The sequence below is a fragment of the Cucurbitaria berberidis genome (assembly GCF_010015615.1).
Source record: "Cucurbitaria berberidis CBS 394.84 unplaced genomic scaffold K460scaffold_6, whole genome shotgun sequence".
NCBI classification, from domain to species: domain Eukaryota; kingdom Fungi; phylum Ascomycota; class Dothideomycetes; order Pleosporales; family Cucurbitariaceae; genus Cucurbitaria; species Cucurbitaria berberidis.
In genome coordinates, this window is record NW_024468940.1 from 1813905 (window position 1) to 1823732 (window position 9828).

The 9828-nt window shown below is 46.6% G+C and overlaps 3 protein-coding genes across 3 annotated transcripts; 1 reads left to right on the forward strand and 2 right to left on the reverse strand.

The window, feature by feature from the left end:
* Positions 1-2605: 2605 nt before the first annotated feature.
* On the forward strand, positions 2606-4081 carry K460DRAFT_294993 (uncharacterized protein; the record flags this gene model as incomplete). Its single annotated transcript, XM_040929526.1, has 2 exons — positions 2606-2826; positions 2884-4081. 2 exons carry the CDS (start codon positions 2606-2608, stop codon positions 4079-4081), a joined length of 1419 nt encoding a protein of 472 aa, XP_040783847.1.
* Positions 4082-5160: 1079 nt separating this feature from the next.
* On the reverse strand, positions 5161-7230 carry K460DRAFT_201953 (uncharacterized protein). The gene is made up of 4 exons (XM_040927191.1): positions 6914-7230; positions 6062-6849; positions 5414-5986; positions 5161-5355 (listed from the first exon to the last, which is right to left on the reverse strand). The coding sequence occupies exons 2-4, from the start codon at positions 6750-6752 to the stop codon at positions 5261-5263; spliced, it is 1359 nt and encodes a 452-aa protein (XP_040783848.1). The 5' UTR covers positions 6753-6849; positions 6914-7230; the 3' UTR covers positions 5161-5260.
* Positions 6698-7629, reverse strand: K460DRAFT_322379 (uncharacterized protein). The gene is made up of 3 exons (XM_040930514.1): positions 7066-7629; positions 6914-7003; positions 6698-6849 (listed from the first exon to the last, which is right to left on the reverse strand). Exons 1-2 carry the CDS (start codon positions 7568-7570, stop codon positions 6978-6980), a joined length of 531 nt encoding a protein of 176 aa, XP_040783849.1. The 5' UTR covers positions 7571-7629; the 3' UTR covers positions 6698-6849; positions 6914-6977.
* Between the last annotated feature and the right edge of the window lie 2199 nt (positions 7630-9828).

The window sequence follows — 9828 nt, forward strand, 5'->3', positions numbered from 1 at the left end:
TCTTCCCTCTCTCTCCCTCTCTCTCTCTCTCCCTCTTTTCCTTTCTCAACCCCTTCCTTAATACACTTTACCATCTTTCGAGAATTGAAAAAGAAAGTCATTAGCATCTTGTATTCTCCAACGTGCTATATGTCACTGGGTATACGGCGCTGCTTAAATATGTGTAACCCGTCTTCTCCTCACTTCATTCTACCCCTTGCCTCTCTTAGAATCCTTCCCTGATACATTTCACCATTATCAAGGGTCGAAAAGACAGGCGTTTGTGTCTTGTGTTTTCGACTATGCTCCATTTCGCGAGCTCCTTGGTACTGCACAAGTCTACGTATTCTTCTAGGATACTTGCTGTCGTGGTAGGTGTGTGGGCTATGGAGTGGTAGGGAGTATGGTGACCTTTACTACTGCCTTTGACCTTCTCGAGAATATTTTGCGCAGAAATTGTGGTGGCAGTCGTTACTACGTCGAGGTATTGAGAATCAGCACCTCAGGCGCAACCGTATAGTTGAAGCCAATCTGCAATCCTCCCTCTAGTGGTGAGATGCTCAATCTTACGTCTGTGAACTAAGCCAAATGCTCTCGGTTGGCGCCAAATAAGCAAGATACTCATGTGAGACCAGCCCCCCGCGCACCTTGAATCCTAAGTAATTTGCTAATCTTCTCGCACGCGTGGGGAGCAGACCGTGAGGCAGTCACCTTCAGACTTCTGGTTGAAAGTACAGGCAAGAAGAGTGCATAATATCGCAATCGTGCCATCTGTGGTGAGCAGGCTACACAAGACGGCTACAGGTCTTATCTATCTTCGTGCCTGGCGATAACCAAGTTTCTGTTCGCTTCTCACACTGCTAAACACGTCGGGGTCCCCCACATGTTCGGTGCGGATGACGAGGTCCGGGGCTTTTCTACATGATAGCGTGGGCTCGGTGCGACAGGTTTTTCTTTTTTTTTTTTTTTTTATAGAGTTTTATATAGACAACGAGATAGGGTATTACAAAATAGACACAAATAGTCCAAACCAGTAAATCCCCTCTACTAGTAAGGGAAAAAACACAAAAAGCGTAATAAAATATAAGTATATATAGAAACGCTAGTCTTATTTATTGCAGGTAGTTAATGCTTAGGCTTAGCAAGTACAACGGCCTAGCTAAAGGCTTAGCATGCTAACGCCGCTTTAAAAACTAGCTTTTGTTTTCTAATAGTCTAGCTTTATTAAAAGCACTACTAACCCTGCCTTAAGCTAAGCTTAGTAGGAATATAACTATAAATTATTATTATTATTGTTGTTATTAAGCTTTTTAAAATACTTTTTAAAAGGCTATAACTTCTTAAGCAGGCAGCTACTTTATCTAAAAAACGTTGTTTATATCTTTTATCTATTACTTTTATTTACTACTACTACTACTACTACTGTCTATTGTTTATTGTTAATTATAAAATAATATCTACTTTTAATAACTGCTGCGTCCTTATTTTAAATAAGCTGTCCTATTGCTTGCACTTTGCAATCTTCTAGACTACTACTAATACTAGTACTAGCACTATTAAATCTATCGCCTTATAAACTGCTAAATTATACTTTGCTCTTAATAATTTTTACATACTACTGCTATAGTTTAGAAGGCGCTATTTTAAGCAATTTAGTATTACTAATATTTAGGTTATTGCTGCTTATAGCAAGCTAAAGGCCTATATAAATAGCATAGAAGCTATTTCTATCTATATGTTTGCCTACTTAGTGCTTAAGCATGCTACTTTTAGTAACGCTACTATAGTAGTAATAATAAAAGCTTTTTTATAAGGAAACGCTCTTAGTAAGCTTGCAAATAAGAAAAAAAAAATAAATAAAAATAAAGCTAAGTTTTATGCTTGCCTTTAAAAAGAGGCAAGCAGGGCTTAAATAGTAATAGTATTATACTTAGTTATACTAAAGCTAGCTATTTAGGATAGGTAAGAGTAGTGCTATTATTATTAGAGAGGTAGGGAAGACTGTCGTGTTGCATTATAGCTGCTGTTGTTGTTACTGTTATTATTATTATTATAATTAGTTAGTTAGTGCCTGTTATTATTAATTTACTTAGTTAGTAATAATTAATAAAGTTTCCTGTAGGGAGAACGCAAATAATTAACACGAAATTTGGTTTACACGAGCGGCTTGGGCCGGACGACAGGTTTTTCTTATTCGCCTTCATTCTGATTCGACTGACTAACAGTGTTGAGCACCCGGCCACGACAGCGGAGAATTAACTATGGGTCGTCAGAACGCGTACCCTGCCCAGACAGCTTCAACGGGACAAGACGCGGTAAGCTTTGGGGCTAAGCGTGGCAGCGAGCGAATCGCACGTGCGAAGTCTTCTCCAAAGGCCCGTGCGCCGGGATAAGCGTGGCTTGGAAACGAGGGTCCAGATGCACGGCGAACCCGCTTGTTTGGGGAGCACGCCATTCTGCTCAGCTATCAGCGCATCGCTTATTAGATTCTCAGGCAGGGCAGCAGGCAGGAGATGCAGGCAGATCTTCATTCATAAGTACCCCATGTCCGCTGCTGCACTACCCATGTACGCCTGTACACTTTCTGCATCTCAAGTTCCGCATTGCCGTCTACAGTTCCAGTGCAATGGCTACCCTCTACGATGACGAGAAGAAGCACGACCGCGCCGTTGCGGACCTGGATTCAGACCATGACAGTGACAACAACACCGAGGTCATCAATGCTCTGCTTGCCGAAGATAATCAACATGACATCAAGCTTCGCACCATGTCATGGCAAAGAGCCGCTTGGTTGCTTGCTGGAGACCAAGTGTGTCTTGCCATCATGGCTCAATCATGGTCGCTTTCGTACGCCTACTCTCTGTCCCCATTCCGTTCCATTCCATTCCAGCTTACAGATTGCAGCGTCCTCGGATGGGTGCCTGGCATAATCACAATGCTCGTCGCTGGCACGCTCTTCTACATCACCTCCCTGACGATGCACAAGTTTATTATGAAGCATCCGCAGATCAAAGACATTTGCGACTTCGGTTACTACGCTTTCGGCAAGAGCAAAATCGCCTACGAGTTTACGGCCATCATGTTGCTACTGAATAACATCATGCTTATCGGTTTCCACATCCTGACCGGCGCTAAGGTGATCAACACTCTCTCTGATCACTCCCTGTGCACTGTCGTCTTCTCCGTCATTGTCACTCTCATGGGCATTGTCATGTCGCTACCGAGGACCCTCAACCACATCTCCTTCATGTCCATGTTTTCGGCTGCATGCATGGGCATGGCTATTTTGCTCTTTCTCATCTTCGCCGGTATCGAGGACGCACCGCTCTACGGCCCCAATGGCGATTACCCCACGCTCGGTCCTGTCAAGACCTACGCCTTCCCACCAAAGGGAACCACATTCGTTGCTGCTATGAACGCCGTGCTCAACATCACCTTCCTCTGGGTTCCGCAGATCCTGTTCCCCACCTTCATCTCCGAGATGGAGAGGCCCCAGGATTTCCCCAAGGCACTCGCTGTGTTGGGAGGCATCTCTGCCATCCTCTTCATCATCCCGCCCGCGATTGGCTTCAGATATCTTGGACAGTACGCCAGTGCCCCGGCTTTTGGTAGCCTGGGTCCTGTTGTGTACAAGAAGGCATCGTTTGCCTTTGTCATCGTGCCGACGCTGGTCATCGGCGTCATCTACGCCAACGTTAGCGCAAAGTTTGTGTACAACCGTATTATGGGTAACAGCAGGCATGGCCACAGCAACACGGTTGTTGGGTGGGGCGTGTGGGTTGCTGTCATGGCTGTCATCTGGATCATTGGTTTTATTTTCGCAGAAGTCATTCCCTCCATGGGTGACTTCCTCTCGCTGCTCGGTGCGGCTTTTGACTCGTTTTTTGGCTTCATCTATTTTGCCGTCGCATACTGGCAACTCTTCAAGGGCAGGCTCTTCCGCGGTCTCAGCAGAAGCATCCTAACGGTCATACACATCCTGGTCATGTTTTGCGGCTTGTTCTTGCTTGGTCCGGGACTGTACGCTGCTGTCGAGGCCATCATTGACGATTACTCTGGATCGGTCAAGCCGGCTTTCAGTTGCGCCAACGTTGCCATATAGAGAATTATTCAACACAATTGCTCCCCCAGCGGGATGATTCCATCAATTTTACTCTTTACAAACGATCCCTGGTCGATGTACTAATTAATTTCAACCGTGCAGCCAGCGAGGTTTGAGAAGCTGAAGCTGCCCTTGTGTATTGCAGCAGGCCGAACCAAGAAAGGGACGAAATAGTGAAGATACACATGTATGCTTATAAAGACCTGCTTTTTGCGACTCATCTGATGACGTACTCCGTATGTCTCGGATAGTGGGAAGTAGTAGACTCGCACTGACCATATGATGATGGGGTTTTTCTGTCATTTGACCCGATGCTCCCGATTTCCTGTCGTGCGTATCAGGCTCCTGCGATTAGAAAAGTTACAAGCCGCTCAAAACATTGACAATCTCTTAATCTAAGCATCTCCTAAAATGGTCCAGTGAGCAATTTTGGTTCTACATTCTATCTAAATAGAAGTGTATTAGAAAAGATTTCTCGCCAGCATGCTAGCTGGTTACTCTGCCCACTTACTGTAACAGTAATTATACTTTTAAGTATCAGTCTGGTTTATCTATCACGGTATGCGCCGTGAAGTCGTTGCACTCGCAATTCCTCTTGGACTGTGAATATATATTGTCAGTATCTCATTTTGGACTTATGTCACTCCTTCTCTTCCCACGCGAATATGACTATCAGCATTCCTAGTAAGATATGATAGTGGTAGGAAGATGAATGCTTCCGACAACACATACAAAAGCGCAGTCTATTTATGCAAAAGTTTACCCAATTTTCATGGTGGAGCTTCGAGGGTTCAAGAGCTAAGACTACGTTAGCGTGAAGTGGTAGGATAATAGAAAATAGTAGAGGTGTGGACACTATAATCTGCGTATGTATTGAGTTAAGCATAAACCGAAAAGCTCTCCTCCAAGTGTCTATTAGCTACTGCGTTCAAGTTCAGCCGTACTTCTGCAAACCATCTGGCTTCTTCAAAACATCGCCTTCGTGATCCTTGTCAAACTTCAGTTCCACATGCTCCTCATCATCTCTAGAAACCAGTACTCTGACATTATGCCTGAAGGTTCGAATGCTGTATATACCAACTGATGTGTTCTTCAGGGCTATCTTTGAGGGAGCTGATTGTTGTGCCAATGCTACCAACTCCGGTAAAGTATCCCAACATTCTGAGCTCTCTTTTGACACTAATAACTGGATGGTGTGAAAAAGGGCAATGGATAGATCGCAAATACTACGGCTAGGGCAAGATAGTCGGTCTTTTCGCTGGCCTTGTATGCATCTAGCAAATAAAATGTCAGCAAAGGATCGGGTCATATTAAAGCCGAGATAGAACGTACAGCCAGTGATGATTTGTTTCATCTTGAAATATGTGACCGTACCGCGACTGTCTATTGGTGGGTCGGTATATGCGTTTCCGCCATGGTCACCTTTCAGGAGCTGGGCAGCCCAATCGCTTCTTCTGTCAGGATGTGGACTTTGGGGAGGCGTTCGCCAGCTGCCCACTCTGGCGAGTGCATCTGCAAAGAGCATCGCCAGTGAATGCGACATAACCTCAGCAGGCCATTTAGGAAGGCCATCCCGGCTAAGATGCGCTATAACTAGAGCCTCTAAGGATGTTGCGTTGGTGGGCTGGATCATAGTTGGGAGGCCGAAGATAGGCGCAGCCAACGTATTAGGTAAGGGAAAATTGATAGCATCAAAAAGGGCTTCAGTCATGTCGATTCGAGTCCACGTAGGAGTGGGCTTGAAGAGGTCAAGCCTCCCGTATATCGAAGTCTTATTTACGCTGCTATGTCGCAATGAGGGTTGTGGCGTCATGCCCTTCTCGTACACGATTCCGCCTTCAACCCAACGTGGATCTAAGACGCACCCAGATACGTTTCGGGAGGTACTGTTTGACCAGGGAAACTCTAGTACGCAGTAAATTTCGATGTCAGCTGAGGTTGTTGTCGTTCGTCACCACTCTTCGCCACGTTGCAACTTACCAACTAATAAACCCATTGTAGCGTTTGTCCAAGTTGAGTTCGCCAACCTAACTCTAAATACTCTTACAAACTCGGTATAAGAACGAAGATGCATACTATCATCCTGGATGTTCATACGTTCCATCGCCCGAGGCAGAGGGCCCCCATTTTCGAAAAGCTCTGAGGCGTGTTCGTGATCGAGGGTCACTGGAAAACTCACCGTGGTTTGAAGCCGATCGAGTGGTGTCGGGATGCCACACACCACTCGAACAGCTGGTACGGGTGCGTCGACAAAGGATTTTGAAGTTGCGAAATATTTGTAACGCATGCTTTGAGTCCTGAGATCATACTTTGCGTTAAACGATGCGTTGTACCAATCATTCCCAAGCGTCTCACCAACCCACGCAGCCGGTCCGTGAATGGCAATTGCAGCCGAATGAAGTGCCTCATGTCCCATTCCAATCGAAAACAGTATATAATCCTTCATCTGGAAGTTAAAGGCCGGGTTTCCGACCAGAGTAGTGGTGCCCAAACTTAGGAAATCTTCTGGTGTATATAGCGAGTTCTTCGCATCGCAGATATTAGACCAAAACTGGCCAGAATATATTTTGTGTATTAGGGCCTGATACCCACCCGCTGGACAAAGAGGATTCGTATATGCGTACCGACTTGTGCAGTTTGCTTGATTAGGTCCAAGATCGATTTCTGGCATGTAATGTTCTAATCCCACTCTATGAGGCCCATAATCATCGTGGGTTCCGTTGAGCCAGAATATGCTTCCGCCCGCATCCCAGATATGCTCCCGCGGACTTGTAGTCGAGGTCAGAAGTCAGTGTACGGGGTTCATCAATATCGCTACGAGGAATCACGTACATAAGTAATATGGCAACTGCTGGTCCTGCGGTGGCGGCGATCAGTCCTGAGACTAGTACGAGCCCTAGTAATCTGGTGTTCCTGCGTTGGCTGTTGAAGTGAACATTGAGTCAACGTATTTCGTACAAGCACCTTCGGCATCCACAACTTACCTCCACCTGCCCGGGAGGAGCCGATGAAAGCCGACGACCAGAAAAAGCTTATCTGGTTAAATAACGAGGTTGCTCCTAGAAGTCCAAACGGTATGCCGGGTCCATCTAGCAGGTCGATACGTAACCTATGCACGACAATTGTTGCGAGGCTGGCGATCATGAGCAGCTCTTGGGTCTTTGCTGCAACTTGGAGCATTGCCATGTACAAAGAGGTGCTATTACGCGCGCCGGTGATTTCCTTGCCCATGTAGTAGTGCCTTAGCTGAAGTGTAGCCATGATGAGTGAAACAAGGCATGGAAGTATATGCACTGCGCAACGTTGCAATGCTTTCCAGCGAGAGGACCTGTAAATTGACTTTTTTGGCTCTTTATCCAGTTTATATCCCCTGAGGCGAAGCCACAGATCATTCAGCACATTCAGCCCGATTGCCCATAAGAAATCGCGGCGATATGTCGGTTTGGAATGGCCCGAGGATGGTCGATTTTGAAACACGGGGATGCGCATTATGATTATAACTAGTACAGAGTCTTTCGAAACGAGGGATGTCTTGCGGTGAGTCGCTACAGCTTTCAGCTTGGCTTAACGCTGGCGGGTGGGCAAACGGGAAAGAGACAATGAAGGCTGAGGGGAAAAAGAGGGGTTTAAGAAGTGCCTAATCCCAGAGTACATCTTGCTATGTGAAGGCTGAGGAAGGCTGAGAAGAAACACAGCATACCTATCAGTTACGCTGAAGTCATCTGTTCGCGTGCATACCAGCCAAAGAGACCTACTGATGAACATTAGTGCTGGGGGTGGCGTGGTGTGATTCGCAAGCCTTGCTGTAGTGTGACGTTAACAATAACGCCTCAGGTCACGACGATACCATGATGAGGAATGACCATCACGTATGCGTCTTCCAAATGCTAGCCTTCGGGACATTTAAAGTACCAGTACTTGGGTTGATGGTACGGATTAGAATTCCAGAGCGGGATCGGATTTTCTCCAACGTCCTAATAAAATGGCAAACTTGACAGGCACCCTCGATAGTGCAGTCAATTACATTGAGATAGCTATACAGAAGGTAGAAATAGTAGAGGAAAGATGTTCAGTGGGTATCGATGGAGTAGCTAAAGCAGGGGCGTATCGGGGGAGTGTAGCAACAAGGCTGAGTGAGTGATCTAAGGACATGGGCATAAAATGGTCCGAAGACTGGAAGCTGATGATCTATTATCAAAGGCGAACTCTTTGCACTTTGGCAGTGAGCGGCCTTCAGATCAGTACTGACGACTCATTACCCATCTCGATATACTTGTGTCGGACATAGTGTAGGCGCGACTGTGATTGATAAGACGAATTCGACACCTAGGCGGTTTCGATATGGCCAGGATGATTGCCACAAGACCTTTTGCAGCCGTCAGCGTCGAATGGGGAAACTGTGGGTCTTATCAATTACACAAGGTTGTACTTCAGTGCCCAAAGAATTGCCGAAGTGAATACCGACATGGATGCCGACCATGAAGCCGCCTTGGATGCCGCCCACGATGCCGAAGAATTTGGTCCGGAAGATCACTCCCCCCTCCCTTGCCAAATTAACATCAAACAATAATACCCACTTCCCCGTCCCCCCGGGCCCAAAAACCTCTCACATAAACCACCCCCCTACCAATTTCGCCTAGGCTACCCGAGCTTTGCTCTACAGCACACGTACACGTAGACGACCCACAAATTTCACGTGAGATGTCCGGCAATACCTACCCCATATCGTTTGGGGATGTACGCAAACCATGTACGCCATCATGTACAATGTACAACGTACAAGGCCTCAGGGCCGATTAAGTACCGTTGGAAAAGGAGATCGACACCCCCTGGGCGCGATCGGGGCAATGGGGCCGATAGTTACCATGCTGTTGGGCTGCAAAACTTGGATGTGGCAATGGAACGAGGTTGGCAGGGGAGGTGGGAGGTTGGAGGTTGGAGGTTTGGGGAAAGAAAGGAGTTGGTGGTGTGATTGAAAAGTTTGATCAAGGAGTGAGGATCGTGTGAGTTTGGAAAGTCAGCTTCTGTGGGGGAGTGGATGCTTCTTTGGTGGGGAGTAGTCTGTTCATTCGTTTGGGTATCAAAATGCTTGACTACATGTATGTCGCGTTATCTTTCCAACGTCTTGGCCGAGCAAAGGCCGTTTTGTGTATTGACGGGCCGTTGTGATAATGACGATGACGCCATGTCTATTTTTCTCACAGAGATCAGCGTCCACGTCTTGGCTTGAAATAATCACGCAACGGGAAGTTCCGAGGCCGAAGCCGAGTTGTGCACTACATTAATAAACGCATAGGAAAGGCAGCAAGTTGACAGAGAATATATAGAAAATAATGCGACTTGCTATAGTCTAGTAGATAAAGGTTGGCTAAGCCTAGCTCTGGTTTATCTTCATTGGCATCGGAGCGTTAGTGGGTATTGAAAGTTCATGATGTGCCGTTAGCAGCAACAAGATGCCGGATAACAGCAAGAAGCGTCTTACAAAGAATTAAAAATCGTATCATGTTCGCTCGTAGGACCCTTGCAAAGGCACCCAGAGTCTTCAATTGGCAGGTTTGGCCGAGGCAAATGCCAGATGCAGAAGTGTGATGGCGATCTTCATCACCCAAATCCAAGAAAGCCCATGCATGCCGGGAGGGACAGTCTTTTCTGGGCCAGGGATTCGGAAGCGGGTGGGAAAAGCGCGGACTTGGACTGAGCGCTGTGCGGCACATCCGAGGAGGCAGCGGTGGGTCTGGCATGAGGCT

Excerpts from the sequence above, each read along its gene's own strand:
- K460DRAFT_322379 (XM_040930514.1), bottom strand. The coding sequence starts at position 7,570 with ATGCGCATCCCCGTGTTTCAAAATCGACCATCCTCGGGCCATTCCAAA. Across the intron at positions 7,004-7,065 it reads CTCCTCCCGGGCAGGTGGAG|CCAACGCAGGAACACCAGAT; the intron begins GTAAGTTGTGGA and ends TCACTTCAACAG.
- K460DRAFT_201953 (XM_040927191.1), bottom strand. The coding sequence starts at position 6,752 with ATGCCAGAAATCGATCTTGGACCTAATCAAGCAAACTGCACAAGTCGG. Across the intron at positions 5,987-6,061 it reads TACAATGGGTTTATTAGTTG|AGTTTCCCTGGTCAAACAGT; the intron begins GTAAGTTGCAAC and ends ACTGCGTACTAG. Across the intron at positions 5,356-5,413 it reads GAAACAAATCATCACTGGCT|ATGCATACAAGGCCAGCGAA; the intron begins GTACGTTCTATC and ends TTTATTTGCTAG.